Here is a 22,697-nt window from a genome sequence, read left to right as displayed (position 1 = left end):
TGGTTATAAGGGGTGAAAGTAAACTAGAAGGTTGGGAGTTTGAATCCTACCTCTTGCACCTATTTTTTGAAGGTTAAAAAAGAAAAAAATGGGCCAGGCCTAGGACGGAGGGGGTGACGGGGGCTATGTACACGTGGTGTACCAAAGCAAAGCTCAGGTAGAAAAGTTACACGGTGTAATCATTTATTTTTTGTCTCGCGGCTATGTTTCTTCTCGGGCAAAGTTATTTTAAAAGAACTCAATGTGCGCAACATCTTGGCTCCGCATCGATGAGTTAGAGGTAAAGAAGGATAATAAGTGTGAAGCACACGGCAACAAGATGGTATCGAGTCAAGTAACAACCTCTTTTCGGGTGTATGTGGTAGCATATGAAATGAATACAATGGCTTCAAGCACATTCATATAACATTGATCTAGCATAGTTTCGCATAATCATGGAAAACGGCGATGATACTATATCACGCATAAGTAATCGGATGTTCTTGCACCTAGTTGTGCGCTCGCCTAAACACCCGTGAGTCATGACATTCCAATGCATCAAATAATATGGAATGATTTACTATATTTGTCTATCGTAATCATTACATAAGGTATTCACATGCAAATAATGATTTGACCAGCCGCGACTTGCAAGGACAACAAAATATTGTAATGATGTAGGGACATAAGTGTCAATCAAATACAGGGACATGGATACAAAAACATGTGTATATACACCGTGATGCCAAAAAGTGAAAAGAAACAAATGTACATACATTGTGAGCATGAAAGATGACATATATTACTAGAAAGACTTGTTGGACGGCTGATCCGTCGTATCAACCAAATTATGTCTTTGGCGGGGGGTCGGTAGACCTATACTAACCAATTGCTTCCATTTTGGTCCAGAGTCCTTAACACTATTCAGTATGACTTGTATCATGAACTCGTGTCCTTATTTCCCAACAAGGCGATGCCTGAAATATGAGCTCTTAAATTTATACTATAAATGGGGTGTTGGTGCTTGCGATCGTCCATCTCACCCCCCCTTCTCTCCCTACATGTCATCTTGTATGAGACCGTTAGCCTTAATTTGTTATAATATTAAAAAAAACACCGATTGCTATAATAAAGGACACTACATTGCACACGTTTGAGATAATTAATTTTGAGGTGATTGTAGCTACTTCTTGTACATAAAAAACAAAGGGAGATGACAACATTTATTTTTGTCGAGGACGATAAGATGATGTCTAAGGAATATCAAAGGTAGAAATTTAACTTACCCGTTGTTTGGATTGTGGGTAATCCACCCAAGACCGAAACAAATAGGGGAAGCGTGATGTCAAGGTCTATAGCGTAGACGTGATATTGAAATTGGGCCATGACGCCATCTGTCTTCGCCAAGTAGTTCATATATGATATGAAGAAGGAGCCGGGAAGATGATCACCATGCTTAAGGAATACATTCTGCATCAGTTGACTCGCCTAGTGAAAAGATAAACAAAGACGCTCACCTTAGAACATAGCCATGAACATCAACAATGTAGTTTTAGAGGTAACATAGATGTGCAAATAGTGAAAGTGTCTCGACCGAGACATATGCTCCTTATACGAACAAAAAAGAAAAATCAAACAAATAGAATATATTTTTTTTGTGTGTGAACGAACATTTCGTAGTGATCTACATTGTAAAAACTTTTGAGATGGCATTCATGGTGGATTGTCAAAAACAAGAAAACAACATTAGTACTCAAGAATTGCTTTCAAAAATAGCTTATTTAGCATCATTTTTCCACCCAGCGCATTAAGAATATTTTCTCCATGAAACTTTGCACAGGTGAGACACCCATCAATGTTTGTTGGTTTTTTTCTTGAATATAAAACAATAATATCCATTTTACTTTACTATTCGTACGGGGGCATGTGCACTGGGAGCCAAAAATCAATAGAGAGGCGGAAAACACCACTCTAGATGTGTTACACGCATGAGACCAAGAAGACACATGAGAAGGTGGGAACTGAATGATGCCAATATATGCGTATTGGACATCGAGGAGGGATGAAATCATGAAACTAGCAGAACACATCAACATTTTTCATGACATGAAAACCAAACCTGTTATACTGATCGCCGGCAAAAAAAATAAAAACACGCTATGATTAGTAGTCTTTAATTATGATGCTTCACAGTAATGCACGGGACACTTAGACCTTTTGTAGTGAGAATATCATAGCAAGTATCATGCAACCCCATGCAATACCAACTAGGCATACCGCTGAATTATCACAGTATTTGATGTGGGAAAAGAGAATATCATAGCGTGATACCATACCATATAAAATGAAGTGTTAATATGAGTCGTGTAAAATAATACTAGGCCATATAAGATACTAACCTATGATACTATGCATCATGGAGGTAACTTGTGATATTTCCTTTGTTTTTTATTTAAAATATTAAATTCGTTTTGAGTTAAATTTATAAATTTTAACCAAATTTATATTAAAAGATATCAACATATATAACATCAAATACATACAACATGAAAGTATATTCAATGATGAACCTAACGCCATTGATTTGATATTTTAAGATTTGGATTTTTTAATAAACTTGATGAAACTTCATAAAGTTTGACTTAGAACAAAGTCAACAAACATAATATGCAGAGTAAAAAGAAACAGAAGGAGCACTACACACTACAAAAGGTTTTATTTAGCGTTGATTGTTCTATAATAATAGGGCGATGCACGAACTACAAGCTCTTAAATGTTGATTAACTGATATCTATTTTTTGACAGGAGATCTAAAAGCATATTAATTCTAAATTCTTTCGCACTTTTGGTAGTAGTAATTAGATACTCAAACAAACATGCCGTACTTGCTAAAGAAAAGCTAAGCTTAGCGTGCACCGCTGTCATTATGGAGACGCTGGAGGGCTAATGTGCAAAAAGACTTCCAACAGACACCCCACTACTAAAAATTCCATCCATCTTCTCTGCCCCGTTGGTTCCTCCTCGCCCTGTCCTCAGATCAGATCCGATCTCTCGCTCGCTCGCTCGCACCGGCCGGGCGAGACGACGCACGACTCCCCTCCCCTCCGACTGTGTCCTCTCGCCACCGCCGTCTGCCGCCATGGCGGCGGCCAACGCCCCCATCGCCATGCGCGAGGCCCTCACGGTAACACGCGCGCGCATCATGCTGTCCGCTTCCGCCCCCCCTTTCGGGGGTCAGATCAGATCTCCCGGCAGGGGCCGGAGCTTGCGGCCGACCGACTCGACTGACTGACTGACTGACTGACTGACTCGTCGTCATGGCGTTGTTGCTTGCAGCTGACGAGCCTGGGGATCGCGCCGCAGTTCATTACCTTCACCCACGTCACCATGGAGTCGGACAGGTACATCTGCGTCCGGGAGACCTCGCCGCAGAATAGCGTCGTCATCATCGACATGGCCATGCCCAGCCAGCCCCTCCGCAGGCCCATTACCGCCGACTCCGCGCTCATGAACCCCAACACCAGGATCCTCGCGCTCAAAGGTAGATCTCGCCGACCCCTTGCCTCTGGGATCTCGTTTTCATACTTGCTGCTGCTTCCATCCTAGTCCGCCGTGGGATCTGTCAGAGTTGGGCGGTGATCTCATCCTGTAGCTCCGTACTTAGTACAATGTGCAAATGGTGCAGTGGCTATTAATTTGCATAGAAACCTGCGATCAAGTTTCAGCTGGGGATCTGTTAGCTTAGAGTGGCGATTGGCAATTATTTCCACACTTACAATGACAAATAGCACAGTATCTCAGTGATGAATACGCTTGTCATTATTTGCATATATAGATAATTCCGTTATGATATCATGCCCATGTCAGAAAGACAGCCTGGTGATCTAATATCTTAAGATTGTCGTTGAATTGCGATGAATACATATGTTCTAGACTTCGAAAAATGAATGATCCCATGAAAGGTCACATACATCCTTTCTAGCTTGTGCTGATGTCTACTGACATCCTACACTTTAAATGCATGTGATAGCTGCTTATTGGTTGTGCATTGAGTTCAGAGTTTCCATGGATTGCATGGCGTCTATTTTGCCTATACTGTAACCATGACCATGACTTAGATTCCTTATAGTTGAGCTTAGCTTGGACTTTGGGTAGGTCACCGTAAGAGTTAATATATGGACCTGTGCGAGCCATTGTACGCTGTTGTTCTCATTTGAATCAATGACTTCTCCACGAATTGGATCTGCCTGTATTGTCTACGGCCTACTTTTGTCAAGGAAAATGCTACCTTTGTTTTGAGGGAAAACTGTAGGGTAGGATCCGGCAGTATGCATGTTGTTTAACAACTAAAACGAAATATGCACAAGATATGCACGTGGAGGAATATGCAAATTCTTCCTGAATCAGAATTGTCTACTTGCAGAATCAGAGTTGTCTATCTTAAATTTGATAATTTTTTTACGATGCTGTCTACATGCAAATACAATAGTGATATCAGTTCTGCAAATAAACAGATAGCTGAGAAGTGATGTTCTTGCAGAATCAGAATTGTCTATCTTAAATCGTATAAAGTTGAAATGACTGGTCCATGCATCGATAGCATAGAGTTTGTCTGGCTGCTACATAGCTGCTTGTGTTTTTTTTGTGTGTAGAAAATGCATATTCATACTTAAGCAGTACCGTATATTTACTTTGATCTATGTATTTAAGGAGTTTACGAATAGACATGATAACATTCCACCTAATTATTTTTGCAGCTCAAATACCTGGAACCACGCAGGATCACCTGCAAATCTTTAATATTGAAGCTAAAACTAAAATCAAGTCGCACCAGATGCCTGAGCAGGTAAATGTTTTAAATTATTTTCAAGTGTTCTTGTTCCTTTTGTTTAAATGCTACTCCCTCCGTCTCGTAATATAGGAGCGTTTTTGACACTACACTTGTGTAAAAAATGTTCTTATATTATGGGACGGAGGTAGTAATATGTAATCTTACTCGATACATTATCTTGCATATCTCCTCTTCTACAATTGCAGGTTGTGTTTTGGAAATGGATCACCCCAAAGTTGCTGGGTTTAGTAACACAGGCATCAGTGTATCACTGGTCAATTGAAGGTTACTCCTCTTGACAAATCATAGTTATTGTCGGTTTAAGTGCTTCCAGCTTTGCATGATTTGGTGCTACGAATACAAAACCAAGATAATCATCGCTTGCTTTTGTTGGGATGCAGGAGATTCTGAGCCCATTAAGATGTTCGATAGGACAGCTAATTTGGCTAATAATCAGATTATCAACTATCGGTGTGATCCAGCGGAGAAGTGGCTCGTGCTTATTGGAATTGCACCTGGTGCTCCAGAGGTATGCTTAACAGGCATTCTTGATATGTGTCATCGTAACGTAGTGCACTTCTGTGTTCAGAATTGAACGCAATATAAAGATCACAATTGCTTTTGCCTCTCTTGCTGACATTTCTATCTCGATGATTTTTGACCCCTCTTGGTGTGTAAGAATATAACTTATAATTGTCCAAAATTCGAAGCAAATTTACAACAGTGAGCCAGCAAGCAGTTGTTGTAGGCACTTATTAAACGATATACTTTGTCATATGTGCTTCTCATATTGATGAGCTTTCCTTTTCACCTATCAGAGGCCACAGCTGGTAAAGGGAAATATGCAACTTTTTTCTGTGGATCAGCAGCGTAGTCAAGCACTTGAAGCCCATGCTGCTTCTTTTGCAACATTCAAGGTACTGTTGAGTTATTTAGTGCTGCTTATATAATTGTTTATCGTCTAGTGTTTAACAACTGTGCTTGGTTTTCCTAACCAGGTTCCTGGCAACGAGAACCCATCCACCCTCATCTGTTTTGCTTCTAAGGCATCTAATGCTGGAACACTTACTTCTAAGTTGCATATTATTGAACTGGGCGCCCAGCCAGGTTTGTGTTTAGAACCCTGAAGTTCTACTTTTCAGTATTTTTGTTTTTGCATTCAAATTCAAATTCTTAGTAGAGCAAACTTGTCTACCGCATGGCCATTAGAATTTTGCTTTTATTTTGTTTAGATTCGTTCCTCTGTTCTTACTTTCGTTGTCGGTTCATTTCATGCAGGGAAACCTGGCTTTTCCAAGAAACAAGCCGATCTCTTCTTCCCACCAGATTTCCAGGATGATTTTCCTGTAGCCATGCAGGTATTATTTTAAGTCCCACAGGATGTATACCCTATATTAGCTACCACATAGATATAATTCGTTTTATCTTCTTTTGGTTACAGATCTCTCAAAAGTATGGCCTTGTCTATGTAATTACGAAGCTTGGGCTGCTGTTTGTATATGACTTGGAAACTGCTGCGGCAGTTTATAGAAATAGAATCAGTCCAGACCCCATATTCTTGACTGCAGAGTCTTCAACAACCGGTGGATTTTATGCCATTAACAGAAGAGGGCAGGTTTTGCATGCCACAGTTAACGATGCAACTGTTGTTCCTTTTGTCAGTGGTCAAGTATGTTGTTTTACTTTCTTTGATCCCTTGGCCATGTGTATGTTAGTTAATCCTTTTAAAGTTTTAATACATTCTGGTGCATGCAGTTAAACAACCTTGAACTTGCCGTGAATCTTGCCAAAAGAGCCAATCTCCCTGGGGCGGAGAACTTGGTAAGCTCCGCAGCTAATTTTCTTCTGTGTATGATGATTTATATTTTGTGGCACCTGCTCTTTTTACCTATGCTTGTATTTTTGCATAATTAGTTAGTACAAGTTTTGTTCGTGAGTAGTTCCTTGCTAAATTGTTGAGCTATTTGTTGCTAATTTCTTCGTATTCCATTGGAAATTGTGTAGGTGACATGTTTCAGTCTACTACATTTAGCACTTGCATTCTTGCTGAATGAGCACTTAAGTCTTTTCAAGCTGTTTACGTAATCACTTAGCACACTTCTCATTCATAGTTGGAAATTTCATGTTTGCTCGTTTAATTATTTTGGCAGTCGTCACTAACTGTTCCCTAGATGGCACTAATCTTTTTCCGCCTATACCTTGTTACAGTAACTGTTTTGTCTTAGTGGCAATGGAGTGCTGATTGTTTTCTCTGTGAGTACTTATTGGTTGGTACTGGAGTGCTTACACTTGCAGTTAACTAGTCATGTAGTTGAGTTCTATGCTCACTGTAGAGTTTGAGATGTTTATCTTATCCTTCATGCCACATTTTGATGTGTAGATACTAAGTTTTGAAGTTTCTGAATTGCAGGTTGTGCAAAGATTCCAGGAACTGTTCGCACAGACAAAATACAAGGAAGCAGCAGAGTTGGCTGCAGAGTCCCCGCAGGGTCTTCTACGAACTCCCGAGACTGTTGCCAAATTCCAGGTCCCTTTCTTTTCATGCTGCCTATGAAGCTCTTAATGCTTATTTCCTTTCTGCTGCTCAGTTGCCACCATTGTATTCCTTCTTAACGAGCCAGCCATTCTTCATACTGAACTGTGTGACTTATAAAGTGTGCTTACCGTATAAATTTTCATCAAAAGGATTATTAAAATCAGGGCTTTGCTAATTTTTTTACAACGCCAAACTCTTGGTAGTTATCTTTTCCTGGAAGTATTATTGGGTTAGGACTAGAAATGTACACCTACAAAGACATATTATCTTCTTTCACATATACAGTTAATCTGCTTATAGTGTTAACATCTCTATTCCTTATTTGAAGGTATTATTTGTTAAGCGAAACACAACGGCCAAAAAGTTTCTTCTTATTTTAGATGTTACCCTTGTATAATCTGCTTTAATTGTAGGTTCTTCTGCTTGGCTCATTCTGTTTTTGTGCTTCACATGCAGAGTGTTCCTGTTCAAGCTGGACAAACACCTCCACTGTTGCAGTACTTTGGCACATTGCTTACTCGAGGGAAGCTCAATGCTTATGAATCCCTTGAGTTATCTCGACTTGTTGTCAATCAGAACAAGAAGAACCTTTTGGAAAATTGGTTGGCGGAAGACAAGTTGGAGTGCAGTGAAGAGCTTGGAGATCTTGTAAAGGTAAAATTGTGTTCTGCCATGTTTCGTGATTGCATAGAGCCATTAGATATAGCCGTGCTTCCATTAATTTTGTTCACTATTGTGTCCGGAATGTTCACTCAGTGGTATGTTATTGCAGACGGTAGACAATGATCTTGCGCTAAAAATATACATAAAGGCTAGGGCAACCCCGAAAGTCGTCGCCGCTTTTGCTGAGAGGAGGGAGTTTGACAAGATCCTTATATACTCAAAGCAGGTATAGTGCTTTGGTACTGTTAAATCTTGTTTTCAGTTGTTATACCTGTGTTCAGTTTGGACATTAACTGTTGACCTAACACTCTTGCTATTCCAGGTTGGATACACTCCGGACTACCTCTTCCTCCTCCAGACCATCTTACGTACGGATCCACAGGTAATAGTTTGTTTAAGAACTGTGCCAGGGTGAAATATTTTATACTTGATTGTGTGGTTCTTTGATCTGCATAAATCGCCTAACTGTATATCCTGTGTGTTCCTGGTCAGGGAGCTGTCAACTTTGCTCTCATGATGTCACAAATGGAGGGGGGTTGCCCGCTGGATTATAATACCATAACTGATCTCTTCCTTCAGGTAGCCTTTCTGTTCACATAAATGCTTATTATGCTTTGTTGATTTGTAATATTCTTTTCGCACTTTTTACTATGAATTTTGGCTGTAATTCTTTGCCTTATGCATCTTTTGTTGACAGAGAAATATGATACGAGAAGCAACAGCTTTTCTGTTGGATGTTCTCAAACCAAATTTGGAAGAGCATGCTTTTCTTCAAACCAAGGTTAGCATTTACGTTTTTTGAATATAGATGGCTACCATACATGTTTCATTCATTACTCAGTAGCTTCTGTCTGAATCCATTCTAGGTTTTGGAGATCAACTTGGTAACTTACCCAAATGTTGCCGATGCCATCCTTGCTAATGGTATGTTCAGTCACTACGATCGCCCTCGTATTGCTCAGCTGTGTGAAAAGGCTGGCTTGTACTTGCGGGCTCTCCAGGTGAGTATTTTTGCACGGATTCAGTTTGGGTTGATTCTCTTTGGCTCGCTATCTAATTATTCTTATACTGCAATGCAGCACTACGCAGAGTTACCTGATATCAAGCGTGTTATCGTGAATACCCATGCTATTGAGCCGCAGGTTTGTTCTCTTCAGTTATAATTGGCCAGCAGTCTATTTTTTTTCTGGTCCACTGACTACTTTCTTGCACAGGCACTCGTTGAGTTCTTTGGAACCCTTTCTAAAGAATGGGCACTGGAATGCATGAAGGACCTTTTACTGGTCAACCTGAGAGGAAATCTTCAAATTGTTGTGCAGGTAACCTGCACAGTTACCTTCCCTTTCTCGTTGCTGCTCCCCCCACCCCCTCCCCCCTCTCTTTGTTCTAATTATCAAATTCATCTGTAGGCCGCCAAGGAATACTGTGAGCAGCTTGGAGTTGACGCTTGTATTAAACTGTTCGAACAATTTAAATCATACGAGGGGCTCTACTTCTTCCTAGGGTCCTATTTGAGCTCAAGGTACTTATGCCTGATGTAACTTGGTATGTTCTGTTTGCCCTTTTCTTACTGCGTCACACTTTAATATTTGACTTAATCACATGGAACAGTGAGGATCCAGATATCCATTTCAAATATATAGAATCAGCTGCAAGGACTGGACAGATTAAAGAAGTTGAGCGAGTCACAAGAGAGTCTAACTTTTACGATGCTGAGAAGACAAAGAACTTTCTGATGGAAGCAAAACTACCTGATGCCCGTCCACTCATAAATGTCTGCGATCGCTTTGGTTTTGTTCCAGATCTTACTCACTATCTGTACACAAACAATATGCTCCGGTACATCGAAGGCTATGTACAGAAGGTATATAACTCTCATGAATTTAGTTTTATTTGAGTATCATTCTTCTAATATGTCGAGTATATGAATGGCTATTTACCCTTTTCTCTGTATTGTAGGTGAACCCTGGAAATGCTCCGTTGGTAGTGGGGCAGTTACTTGATGACGAGTGCCCGGAAGATTTCATTAAGGGTTTGATTTTGTCTGTTCGATCTCTTCTTCCTGTCGAGCCGCTGGTTGATGAATGCGAGAAGAGGTTTGATTCTTAGCTCTTATCCTGTACACACATGCGCACCTGCCTTTTCTTTTGGTCTTATTTGTTTACTATTTTTAACCAGGAACCGTCTACGTTTACTGACACAATTCCTGGAGCACTTAGTGAGTGAGGGTAGCCAAGATGTGCATGTCCACAATGCTCTTGGGAAAATTATCATTGACAGCAACAACAATCCTGAGCATTTCCTTACTACCAACCCGTTCTATGACTCCCGTGTGGTGGGTAAATACTGTGAAAAGAGGGATCCTACTCTTGCTGTTGTTGCTTACAGACGTGGACAGTGCGATGAAGAACTTATCAATGTTACCAACAAAAACTCGCTGTTCAAGCTGCAAGCTAGGTATATAAATAGTTTTTTGTCCTTCTGATGCCATGTTGATGTTCTGAATCTTTATATCCATTGGGTGTCTGCTTACATGCTCAAATCATGTGATTTGAATTTTCAGGTATGTGGTTGAAAGAATGGACGGTGATCTGTGGGATAAAGTTCTACAGCCTGATAATGAATATAGAAGGCAGTTCATTGACCAAGTGGTTTCTACTGCATTGCCCGAAAGCAAGAGTCCTGAGCAAGTTTCTGCTGCTGTTAAGGCTTTCATGACAGCTGACCTCCCTCATGAACTGATTGAACTTCTTGAGAAGATTGTCCTTCAGAATTCCGCGTTCAGTGGAAACTTCAATCTTCAGAATCTGCTCATCTTGACAGCCATCAAGGCAGACTCATCTAGGGTCATGGACTATGTTAACAGACTAGACAACTTTGATGGTCCTGCCGTTGGAGAAGTAGCAGTTGAAGCGCAACTTTATGAGGAGGCTTTTGCCATATTCAAGAAGTTCAACTTAAATGTGCAGGCTGTCGATGTTCTGTTGGATAACATCCGAAGCATAGAAAGGGCGGAAGAGTTTGCATTCCGTGTTGAAGAAGATGCTGTCTGGAGCCAGGTTGCCAAGGCCCAGTTGCGTGAAGGTCTAGTCAGCGAAGCAATCGAGTCCTTCATTCGTGCAGATGATGTGACACATTTCCTTGATGTCATCCGTGCTGCTGAGGAAGCCAATGTATACCATGATTTGGTCAAGTACTTGCTGATGGTAAGGCAAAAGGCAAGGGAGCCCAAAGTCGACAGCGAACTCATCTTTGCATATGCTAAGATTGATAGACTCAGTGACATTGAAGAGTTTATTCTGATGCCGAATGTTGCCAATCTCCAAAATGTTGGCGACCGTCTGTATGACGAAGAGCTCTACGAAGCTGCAAAGATCATCTATGCCTTCATCTCAAACTGGGCTAAGCTGGCTGTCACCTTGGTCAAGCTGAAGCAGTTCCAAGGAGCTGTAGATGCTGCTCGCAAGGCTAACAGCGCTAAAACATGGAAGGAGGTCTGCTTTGCTTGTGTTGACGCTGAGGAGTTCCGTCTAGCACAAATCTGTGGTCTCAACATTATCATTCAGGTATATAAGCAGGGACATCCTTTTGAGCTTAATATATGTTCCTTTCCGAGGACCTTTTTCATCTCATCCTTTCTGACATGCCTTCTTTTTTGTTTAGGTTGATGACTTGGAGGAAGTGAGTGAATACTACCAGAACAGAGGTTGTTTCAGTGAACTTATTTCCCTCATGGAGAGTGGTCTTGGACTTGAGCGGGCACACATGGGCATCTTTACTGAATTGGGAGTTCTCTATGCTAGATACCGCCCTGAGAAGCTCATGGAACACATCAAACTCTTCTCCACCCGTCTCAACATTCCTAAGCTTATCCGTGCTTGTGATGAACAACAGCACTGGAAAGAGCTTACATACCTATACATTCAATATGATGAATTTGACAATGCTGCTACCACTATCATGAACCATTCTCCAGATGCATGGGATCACATGCAATTTAAGGATGTTTGCGTTAAAGTTGCAAATGTTGAGATTTATTACAAGGCAGTGCATTTCTATTTGCAAGAGCACCCTGATCTCATCAATGATCTTCTCAATGTGCTTGCACTTCGTTTGGATCATACCAGAGTTGTAGATATAATGCGCAAGGTTTGTACCTAATTGAAGATTTTGGTGTCTTAGATTATATACCATGCTAAAACTTTGAACTGTTCTGTTATTTTTATGCAGGCTGGTCAGTTGCATCTTGTGAAACCGTACATGGTTGCAGTTCAGAGCAACAATGTCTCTGCTGTCAATGAAGCTTTGAATGAGCTTTATGTCGAAGAGGAGGACTACGAGAGGCTCCGTGAATCTGTTGACATGCATGATAACTTTGATCAGATAGGTCTTGCCCAGAAAGTAAGAGAACTAGACAAATATGAATACTTGTTGATGTTATTACTGTTTTTATAACCAGTGCCTGCTCTTGTTGACCAGCTTGAGAAGCATGAGTTGCTTGAGATGAGAAGGATTGCTGCCTACATTTACAAGAAGGCTGGCAGATGGAAGCAATCTATTGCCCTATCGAAGAAAGACAACATGTACAAGGATTGCATGGAGACATGCTCACAGTCTGGTGACCGTGAGCTGTCAGAGGACTTGCTTGTCTATTTCATCGAACAGGTCTGAATTCTATGCGAATTGAGTTATGCCTTTTCTTGTGCTGGTTTAGCAGTGTGAATTTTCTATTGTAATTTTTGAACTTTAGTCCTCTGGCATGGAATCTGCCTCCAGTGTCTGTTGGCAGCACGTGATATTGCTTTTCTTACCACTAAAGATGTCTGGTTTTCTTGCAGGGAAAGAAAGAATGTTTTGCTTCTTGCCTCTTCATTTGCTACGACTTGATTCGTGCGGATGTTGCTCTTGAGCTTGCATGGACGAATAACATGCTGGATTTCGCATTTCCCTATCTATTACAGGTATACATCTTTCCATGTGAATGTTTGGAATTGGAAATGTCCACCTATTTATTATTTGGCTATAATGGTGTTGTTGCTGTCCATGCAGTTCATCCGTGAGTACACAAACAAGGTAGATGATTTGGTGAAGGACAGGATAGAATCGCAGAAGGAAGAAAAAGCTAAAGAGAACGAAGAGAAAGAACTAGTTGCGCAGCAGGTAATCTTGAAGTTCCCCCCTTCGGTTTGGTTGAACGACCTATTATTATTCATCCTTAAGCAGCCATCATGACAAGCTGCGTTCTGTTTGGCAGAACATGTACGCTCAATTGCTTCCTCTGGCCTTGCCTGCTCCGCCCGGCATGATGGGCGGTCCACCTCCGATGGGCGGAATGGGCATGCCGCCGATGGGCGGGATGGGTATGCCTCCGATGGGTCCTGGTCCAATGCCAGCATACGGGATGCCTCCAATGGGAAGCTACTGAGTCAACCAACCTCTGTTGTATGAATTTGAAGAGTACAGATGATGTGAAGTATTTCAGTTGACGCAGAGGGAGGGAGACAATCATGAATATCTATCCCGGAGAGGTATCCTCCAAGGTGTATATCTGCGTCATTGGTTGTTCCAGTTGATATTCTTTTGGTACCAGGACAATTTTGGCAAGCGAAATCTCTAGCCGAGTTTGAGTTAATTACAGGATTGCTATATTATATATATTATATTACGGTCGGATAGGATGAGCAGCAGCGTGACTGGTTAGGCCCCTGGTACCATTTGTATAGGTGTTATATTGAAAGTTTGTAGACATTCTGCATGTACAACTCGTCGGTGTTGGTGTTGCTGCCAGCCATAAACACATCAAATACTGTCTGTATGTTGTTAATTACCGGTTTCGATCTCTTGTCCAGTGCTTAGATTTTTTTTGTAATTGAATGAACGTTTTTGTTGTACTTCTGAATTGCTGATGTGTCTATAGTTTTTTCCATGCATCGTACTAGCAGTGCTCAAGTCCGACAGAATGTATAACTGACTCTACTCCGCTCCTTGATGGTTGTTTTGTGAATGGTCATGCTCCACGCGAACCAGAAGTTCCGCGAAACTACTCGTCAATTTCATATTCATGGAGATGGGTGCTGACGGTAGGCGCGTGGGTCCAGTAATGTTCATTCTAGTCCATTCAAGACGTCTGAAAAATATATCAAGAATGTCCATCCTGGAAGGACCCAATCCATTCAAGTATTCAAGAAGGGACCACTCCAGAATGGTCTAGAATGTGCATCCAGTTGCAACTAAAAGCCGGCGGCTATAACAGTTGGAGGCTGCCGGTTTCTGCTTTTACCGCTTGGTTTTCGTCCAGTTCCTGTTTGTTTGCACCAGCTGCGTGCGTTGACAAGCATCTGTCACCTTTAGTCAGCCCATCTACTTGCTCGTGAGCCTTTGTTTGTCACCCAACAACATGTCTCGATGCATGCTTCTCTTGGTTAAGCCCGGTCAGTTACCCATAATTCTCCTGTTCTGTTGCTTCTCTACTCGACATTCGTCAAGGTAGCAAGAAGAGTTGACTCTGTGTCCTGTCGTCGGCAATTACAGGTCAAACTACGGCGAAGGACGACTGCCCATATGGAAACCAGTGGGTTCCTTCTCCCTTCTTGCACATCAAGGCGCCCTTTCCCTTGTTTTCTTTACATAGGGATATCACTTTTTAGAACGAAGGCTCCAGAAGAGCCCGGCTTTGAATTAACAAAGCCATCAACCGGCCAGGATTACAAACTCGAAACCAACACAAGAAAGCGAAAAAAACCGACAAGATACAGAGGCGCTGGACAACAGCACACAAGCCTCACACATACCCAGCTAAAGGATCGAACAAGGAGACACGCAGCTCGGGTATGTGTAGGTCCTCAATCGCATACAAATCACCAGGGAGAAGGAGAATGTCAGCACAGGAGCAGCATTACGGACGGCGAGGAAGGGCACGCCGTCGCCAAATCACCAGCGGCCCCGGATTGCCATGTCCTCCCAGCTCCACTGTCAAAGAAGACCCCTGTCTCCTTGCCTGGCTCGAAGGCGCCGAACCGTTGACAGTGTAGCAGTTCACCCTAGAACCTGGGAGGAAAGACACCGGCAGGCTGCATTTGGAAAGGAACCTAGCTCACCCGACTAGCCACGAAATGATCTCAAGGAGCAGAGCACCACCCAACACCCACGGACTGGACACGGATGAGGAAGAGCTGCCGGAACGGAACGGACGGAGGAGCAGTAGCATAGTGTCCCTGTAGGCGTTGAGCCGCTGACGAACTCGCCGCCGACAAAGAAGACCAGCTACTGCCGCCGCTGCACACCCACCACATCGCCGAGGAGCCCACTGCCCACCTAGCTCCCAAAAACGGCGCCTTCAGGAAGGACGCGACGCCGAGGGCGCCGCCGCCGCCCAACAGAGTTGAGGTTTTCACCCGGGAGACTAGAGGGATGGGGGGCGACGGATCTGACCTGAACGGCGCCTCCAGGGAGGGGAACGGCGCCACGAGCGTCGCCGCCGCCAAGACCGACGAGGCCGGCCTGGAATTTCTCCCGGTCTGCGAATCCTCGCCTCCACCACCCCCACGACGCAAGATCCGGCGGCCCGCAAAGAAGTCGGGCAGATCTGGCCGGGGCGGAGCTCTCAAAACAGGGGGGCAGGGGTGGCCAGATCTGGCGCCACCGCGAGCCACCAGGGCTCCCGTCCACCGGGGCACCTGCCATCCACACGGCCAGGATCGCCGGACCACGCCCGCGCCACCGCCTGCCGCCGGGCCGGTGACGCCCCTCTGACCAGGGCCGCCACCCTAGGGAACACGCCCCCCCGCAGCAGAGGCAGGGGCGCCAGGGCCCTGCCGCCACCTTCCTCGGCGACACCCCGGGCTTGCCCGGCGGCGGCCTCAGGCGGCGGCGAGGAGGAGGGGAGAAGAAAGGGGAGGCGGCGGAGCTAGGGTTTGGAGCCCCCGAGTCGCCCTAGCAGGGGCGACGCGAGGGGAGGGAGGGTTTGCCTAGTTCCTGCATCTCTGACTCTGTTCCTCCATAGGGATATCACTTGGAAAGGTCCCCGCTGAATCTACTTTCCTTCAGCTTTGCTAGGAGTAATTGTCTCAAATCTTTGAAAGCACCACCTAAGGTTTCACACTTATAACTAAGCCAAGGTCGTAAAAAAGGAATCGAGAGCTCAAACTTTTCTCTCTCTAGGCCGGATAAAACGGTAGGCACTCAGATGGTCTTTTCACGAGATTTCTTTTATGAGAAATTCAAGGTAGCAACGTGTATGCATGTGATTTTGCCTATATAGAAAGAGCACACACATGCACTCAGAAATCTTACACATCATGCCGACATCATCATATTAATTGCTAAATGGGCATTTGAGAAATGTTATACGACCTCCATCCTGATTTATTAGCCCGCTTCGTATTTTGTGCTAAATTTTGACTATAGATTTAACTAACAAAATGTCGGTGCATGTCATAATAAATTATATCGTTGGATTCATATTTGAACATAGTTCCAATGATATTATTTTTTATAACATGCATTAATATTTTATTAGTTAAATCTAAGGTTAAAGTTTGGCACAAAATACGAAAGAGACTAATAAACCAGGACGGAGGTAGTATCTCGCAAACCATTAGTTCGATTAGCGACCTTTCTTTCACCGCTGGGTTCTCCTCCATGAGGGCTTTGAAGCAACATCTCACGTTGACATGTTTCAGTAATTTCTTTTGTCGGCACCAGTTGCCAGATTATGTCATCATATATTACCATTTTTAAGTGTGAACGTTTGTCACATAGTTTGTGTATAGTTACGGCAATAGTTGTTATCAATAAGTAATAGCATGGTAAGTAGTCATAGTACTGTGGCAAATACCGACAAAAAAGTAATCAAATCATGTTGACACGGGATTTAGTTTCAAAGATCTCACCGTGATGAAGGTAATGATGAAATGTTTGAGAGATAAACTTTTGAAAATTCAAACATTAAATCATTGTTGATGCAAAGGAGAGAAGGAAGTGGGTCGCCGCATGAAGGCCAACATGTGGCGCCAATATCCTTTATTATTTATGTAAAACATAATGTCAACAGAGGGTTTACCATTTGCTTAAAATAATCACAAACAAGATTCTTATCAATAAACTACAGGTCAAATAGGAAGAGGTATGCGCTTATTTACAACATGACACCGTCAACTTCTCTTCATCATCATCAAAACTGAAAAGAAAAAGAAGAAAACTTGAAATTTAAGCATCACACCCAAGCCCCAACATACAATTGAAACGTCCATCATATGAAACTGCAATCACATGTCAAAAAAAAAAAAAAAAACGAATGAAATGAAACCAACCACCCCTTACAAATTGGCCATCATCATGACCCTGAACTCGTCGAAGGAGAGGACGCCGTCGCCGTTGAGGTCGAACCTGCAGATCATGGCCCTGCACTCCTCCAGCCCCATCTTCTCGGACCCCAGCAGCTTGCCCAGCATCCGCCTCAGGCTCGCCGGCGTGATCCTGGCGCCCTCCTCGCCGGCTCCCGTCGCGTACATCGCGAACGCCTCCCTCAGGCACCGCCGCCTCACCTCCTCCTCCTCGTCGTCGCCTCCGGCCGCTCCGCCGTCGTCTCCAGCGGCGCCGAGCCCGAGCCGGGAGAACTCCTCCTGGTCCAGCAGCCCGTCGCCGTCGGCGTCCACCGTGGCCAGGATCGCCGCGGCCTCCTCCTCGGACACCTCCTCGCCCAGCGCCGCCGTCATGGAGCCGCGCAGCTCGGCGGCCGACACCTTTCCGTCGCCGTCCTTGTCGAAGGCGGCGAACACCGACGACGCCTGCGCCACGGCCTCGGCCACCATCCGTGAACGCTCAATCTTGCTTGCTGCTGGCTTCTCTGTAACCTCTAGTACGTGTTTTGCTGGTGAAGTGCTTGCAATCTCACGTGGATTATTGCCTTGATGGTTGATGGGCATGGTGTGCCGCGTGGGTGTTGGTGCTATATATACTGGTACGGTCTCCGTACGGGTAAAATGGCCGGTTCCATGACCGTGGCGACGCGTCAGCAACGCTATCAGGCTCCATGAGCGTAGCCGCGTAGGGTTATGATCACCAGCTTTCTGCGTCTGCTGCGATGCATCGTGCGTCCTTCATTCCCAGAGCATTAATTAATTAATTAATTAATTAGTAAGCGTCGCAACTAAGCTTTAGTAAGAAATGATTATTCTTGCATTACTTGACTTTGAGGGAATATTTCACGTCAAACATTGGTATCGGATTTCTTCATTTCTGCCATACCATACCATAGATCTGGATTTTTCAAGATAATTTTTTCATGGTATTGAGAAAACTCCCAATTCCATTGGATTGTGTAACCTCACAACAATCTTTTTGGGTCTTTACTTGAGGCAACATCCGCGCATTTTCGTAGTTTTTGTTAAGAGTCTCTCGTTTCATGCTTTCCCATGGTGTTGGTCATTGTTTCCAAGATCGTGTCAAAAATCATTATTTTGACCAAATTTTGAGGATGTGGTTAGTAGTTTTCAAGTCTGTTCTGTTTTGCCACAGTTCTATTTCAAGGTAACACTTCTATACCATTATATAGTGTACGAATAACTTTGAATATTGATCATTGGATGAGGCCAGTATGATGGTACAAATGTGACAAATCCAAGCACTATTATTGAATATCATCTCCATCCATCGAATTCTGCCATATGTATTATCTTGAAGATTGAGAGCTTAAGCACAATGTACAAATCTCAAAACACAAACACTTATTCTTTGTTCTAGATTATTCCATGCTTAAGTTCTCAGCCTTCTTTTTTTCACTAAATGATTATCATTATGTTTTAACTTTACGATTTACAATGTATAATATGCACAAACCTCAAACCAATGTACTCCTCGGTTGTTCTAGACTTTACCACACTTTATTTTGTCATTTTTTTGACATTTACTCTTACTTTATGATTCTTTTTAAAGGTTGACAACAACTTTATAAAGTCCACTTGTCTTAGCAAATGCAATACTTCATGCATAAATTACTCCGGTCTTGCATGTTTACCTGTTATGACTTCGTATGTCAATATTCATTTGTATGCCGGTTATCTGATTTCTCACATGCAACACACGTGTACCTTACTAGTACAAAAGGCAGCAAAATGTGGTTTCCCATTGGGAATAGAGTGTCCCAAATTGACAATACATCATCGTTTATTTATTTTTGTGAATACGCCATTGTTTATTTCCCTTGTAACCGTCAGTGGTACAAATTTCTTGATGAGAATCCCACAAAGAAAGTATTCATGAGAAAAAGAACTTTTGTCTCTAAACTATTGTCTGAATCTTCTTTTGATCCCTAAGCTCTGAAAGTAGAAAGCTTTTACTCTCAAAATCTCGGGGTCTACTCCCTTTCAGTGTCAACCATGCTGAAATTCACAATGACCATTGTCTACTGGCCTACAAACTACTCCAATAAGGACGCGTTCTTTGCTGAACTCCGTGCTATCTTGCCGACACCGGGTTCCCGATGGTTCGCGCTCGGCGACTCTAACCAGGTTTATCGCGCCCGTGACAAAAACAACAACACCAACATTAAAAGAAGCCATCTTAACCAGTCCGGTAGCACCCTCGAAGATTGTGATATCAAAGAATTCCACATGTACAATAGTCGATTCATGTGGAGTAATGAAAGAGAGAATTCTACCATGAGCAAGGTCGACAGTTTCTTCTGCAACGATAACTGTGACGTTTCCTTTGATGGTCATATCCTCCACGCCTTATCCTCCTCGCTCTCCAACCATTATTCGCTCCTGCTTGCTAGCAGCCGCGGTCAGAGGAAGCCGAGATCGTTCAAATTTAAGTGCTTCTGGGCGCGCATGCCAGGCTTCTCCTACGTGGCCCTTCAGGCATGGAATGAACCTTGTGTTGGGGAACGTAGCAATAATTCAAAATTTTCTACCCATCACCAAGATCAATCTATGGAGTTTACTAGCAACGAGAGGGAAGGAGTGCATCTACATACCCTTGTAGATCGCGAGCAGAAGCGTTCTTGAGAACGGGGTTGATGGAGTCGTACTCGTCGTGATCCAAATCACTGATGATCCTAGCGCCGAACGGACGGCACCTCCGCGTTCAACACACGTACGGTTGGGAGAGACGTCTCCTCCTTGATCCAGCAAGGGGGAAGGAGAGGTTGATGGAGATCCAGCAGCACGACGGCGTGGTGGTGGAAGCAGCGGGGATCTCGGCAGGGCTTCGCCAAGCTCAGCGAGAGGAGAGGTGTTACGGGGGGAGAGGGAGGCGCCAGGGGCTTGGGTGCGCAGCCCTCCCTCCCCCTCTTTATATAGGGGCCCTGTGGGGGGGGGGGCACCGGCCCTAGAGATCCAATCTCAAGGGGGGACGGCGGCCAAGGGGGGGGGGGAAACTTGCCCCCCAAGTCAGGTGGGGCGCCTCCCACCCCCAGGGTTTCCAACCCTAGGCGCAGGGGGAGGCCCATGGGGGGCGCACCAGCCCACCAGGGGCTGGTTCCCTTCCCACTTCAGCCCATGGGGCCCTCCGGGATAGGTGGCCCCACCCGGTGGACCCCCGGGACCCTTCCGGTGGTCCCGGTACAATACCGGTGACCCCCGAAACTTTCCCGGTAGCCGAAACTGGACTTCCTATATACAAATCTTTACCTCCGGACCATTCCGGAACTCCTCGTGATGTCCGGGATCTCATCCGAGACTCCGAACAACTTTCGGGTTACCGCATACTAATATCTCTACAACCCTAGCGTCACCGAACCTTAAGTGTGTAGACCCTACGGGTTCGGGAGATACGCAGACATGACCGAGACGACTCTCTGGTCAATAACCAACAGCGGGATCTGGATACCCATGTTGGCTCCCACATGCTCCTCGATGATCTCATCGGATGAACCATGATGTCGAGGATTCAATCAATCCCGTATACAATTCCCTTTGTCTATCGGCATGTTGCTTGCCCGAGATTCGATCGTCGGTATCTCAATACCTCGTTCAATCTTGTTACCGGCAAGTCTCTTTACTCGTTCCGTAACGCATGATCCCGTGGCTAACTCCTTAGTCACATTGAGCTCATTATGATGATGCATTACCGAGTGGGCCCAGAGATACCTCTCCGTCATACGGAGTGACAAATCCCAGTCTCGATTCGTGCCGACCCAACAGACACTTTCGGAGATACCTGTAGTGCACCTTTATAGCCACCCAGTTACGTTGTGACGTTTGGTACACCCAAAGCATTCCTACGGTATCCGGGAGTTGCACAATCTCATGGTCTAAGGAAACGATACTTGACATTAGAAAAGCTCTTAGCAAACGAACTACACGATCTTGTGCTATGCTTAGGATTGGGTCTTGTCCATCACATCATTCTCCTAATGATGTGATCCCGTTATCAATGACATCCAATGTCCATGGTCAGGAAACCATAACCATCTATTGATCAACGAGCTAGTCAACTAGAGGCTTACTAGGACATGTTGTGGTCTATGTATTCACACATGTATTACGGTTTCCAGTTAATACAATTATAGCATGAACAATAGACAATTATCATGAACAAGGAGATACAATAATAACCATTTTATTATTGCCTCTAGGGCATATTTCCAACACCTTGCACTCATTTTGATCCATGTAGGATCCTTTTCCACAACCTGCAACACACTAGTAGGCGCCTCTGGGTGTGGAGCAGGTCCCTTCTCTCCAACACCAAGCTTCAACACCACATGGAACAAGAAGTCGCCCTTCACCTTGACTTGGCCATGGGGAACCGACAGCTTTCACCGGAGGAGCACGATCTTAGAGCGGGGCTCAATCGTCGTGCCATTGCACTTGTCGTGCTTGAGAGGTTGCAAAAGAAGCAATGCACTCGCATCAATAATACTCGCGAGGGTGATGCCAACACGAGATTCTTCCACATTCGGGGTTAATGGTAGGTCCAAGAAAAACTTCATACACCGTCTGGGGACCCATTTTACAACCCCCACTGGTAGCATTGTCCTAGGTTAGTCGTGGTGTAACACCCCGCATGTAACTTGCCATATTTGTAACTCCGACTCTTGCCATTTCCGGCTATGTGATATGTTTTTCCCTCCGTTGTCGGGTTTTGTTTTTCGTTTTGTATTTTGTCATGTCATGCATTTTCATATCATGTCATCATGTGCATTGCATTTGCATACGTGTTCGTCTCATGCATCCGAGCATTTTCCCCGTTGTCCGTTTTCCAATCCGGCGCTCCTATCTCCTCCGGTGCACCCCTCTAGTTTTATTTCGTGTGCGTGTGTCAAACTTTCTCGGAATGGACCGAGGCTTGTCAAGTGGCCTTAATATCCCACCCGGAGACTACCGGTCAAGTTTCGTTCCATTCGGAGGTCGTTTGGTACTCCAACGGTTAACCGGGCATCCGCAAAGTCCATTTGAGTGTCCAGCAAAACCCCCCTCCAAAACCAGCCCAAAGCCCACCAAACTCTCTTCCATGCTCTAGGTCGTTCGATCACGATCGTGTGGGCGAAAACCGCACCTCATTTGGAGTCTCCTAGCTCCCTCTACCTATTTATAAGTGGGCATCCCGAAAAACGGATTCGCAGACGAACCCTAGCGTTTTTCCCACCGCGCCGCAGGACGCGTCCGTCCGCGCCGGACAACGTCCAACTGCCGCCGCCGCCGGCCCGCTGGCCCGTTCCCGGCCCCCGCGGCCCGAGCTGCG

General features: G+C 44.3%; 2 protein-coding genes across 3 annotated transcripts; one reads left to right on the top strand and one right to left on the bottom strand.

The window, feature by feature from the left end:
- The first annotated feature begins 2,936 nt into the window (after positions 1–2,936).
- LOC123120507 (clathrin heavy chain 1) lies at positions 2,937–13,851 on the top strand. 2 transcript variants are annotated; one of them, XM_044540520.1, is made up of 30 exons: positions 2,937–3,163; positions 3,316–3,520; positions 4,737–4,825; positions 5,017–5,095; positions 5,212–5,339; positions 5,629–5,727; positions 5,809–5,917; positions 6,089–6,168; positions 6,252–6,479; positions 6,566–6,631; positions 7,221–7,337; positions 7,803–8,000; positions 8,119–8,235; positions 8,332–8,391; positions 8,502–8,588; positions 8,707–8,790; positions 8,876–9,010; positions 9,089–9,151; positions 9,224–9,328; positions 9,419–9,531; positions 9,621–9,873; positions 9,969–10,105; positions 10,188–10,466; positions 10,573–11,575; positions 11,673–12,158; positions 12,240–12,410; positions 12,489–12,674; positions 12,848–12,970; positions 13,059–13,169; positions 13,264–13,851. In XM_044540520.1, exons 1-30 carry the CDS (start codon positions 3,119–3,121, stop codon positions 13,432–13,434), a joined length of 5,127 nt encoding a protein of 1,708 aa, XP_044396455.1. In that variant the 5' UTR covers positions 2,937–3,118; the 3' UTR covers positions 13,435–13,851. The 2 variants fall into 2 exon arrangements, with proteins under 2 accessions (XP_044396455.1, XP_044396454.1); XM_044540519.1 differs by having other exon boundaries at positions 8,876–9,151.
- A 3,173-nt stretch (positions 13,852–17,024) lies between these two features.
- LOC123124623 (probable calcium-binding protein CML25/26) lies at positions 17,025–17,935 on the bottom strand. Its single transcript, XM_044545208.1, has one exon. The coding sequence runs from the start codon at positions 17,933–17,935 to the stop codon at positions 17,327–17,329; it is 609 nt and encodes a 202-aa protein (XP_044401143.1). The 3' UTR covers positions 17,025–17,326.
- Positions 17,936–22,697: the final 4,762 nt, after the last annotated feature.

Source organism: Triticum aestivum, chromosome 5D (assembly GCF_018294505.1).
Source record: "Triticum aestivum cultivar Chinese Spring chromosome 5D, IWGSC CS RefSeq v2.1, whole genome shotgun sequence".
Classification (NCBI taxonomy): domain Eukaryota; kingdom Viridiplantae; phylum Streptophyta; class Magnoliopsida; order Poales; family Poaceae; genus Triticum; species Triticum aestivum.
Note: the sequence above shows the minus strand (reverse complement) of the source record. Positions and strands in the feature narration are given on the sequence as shown.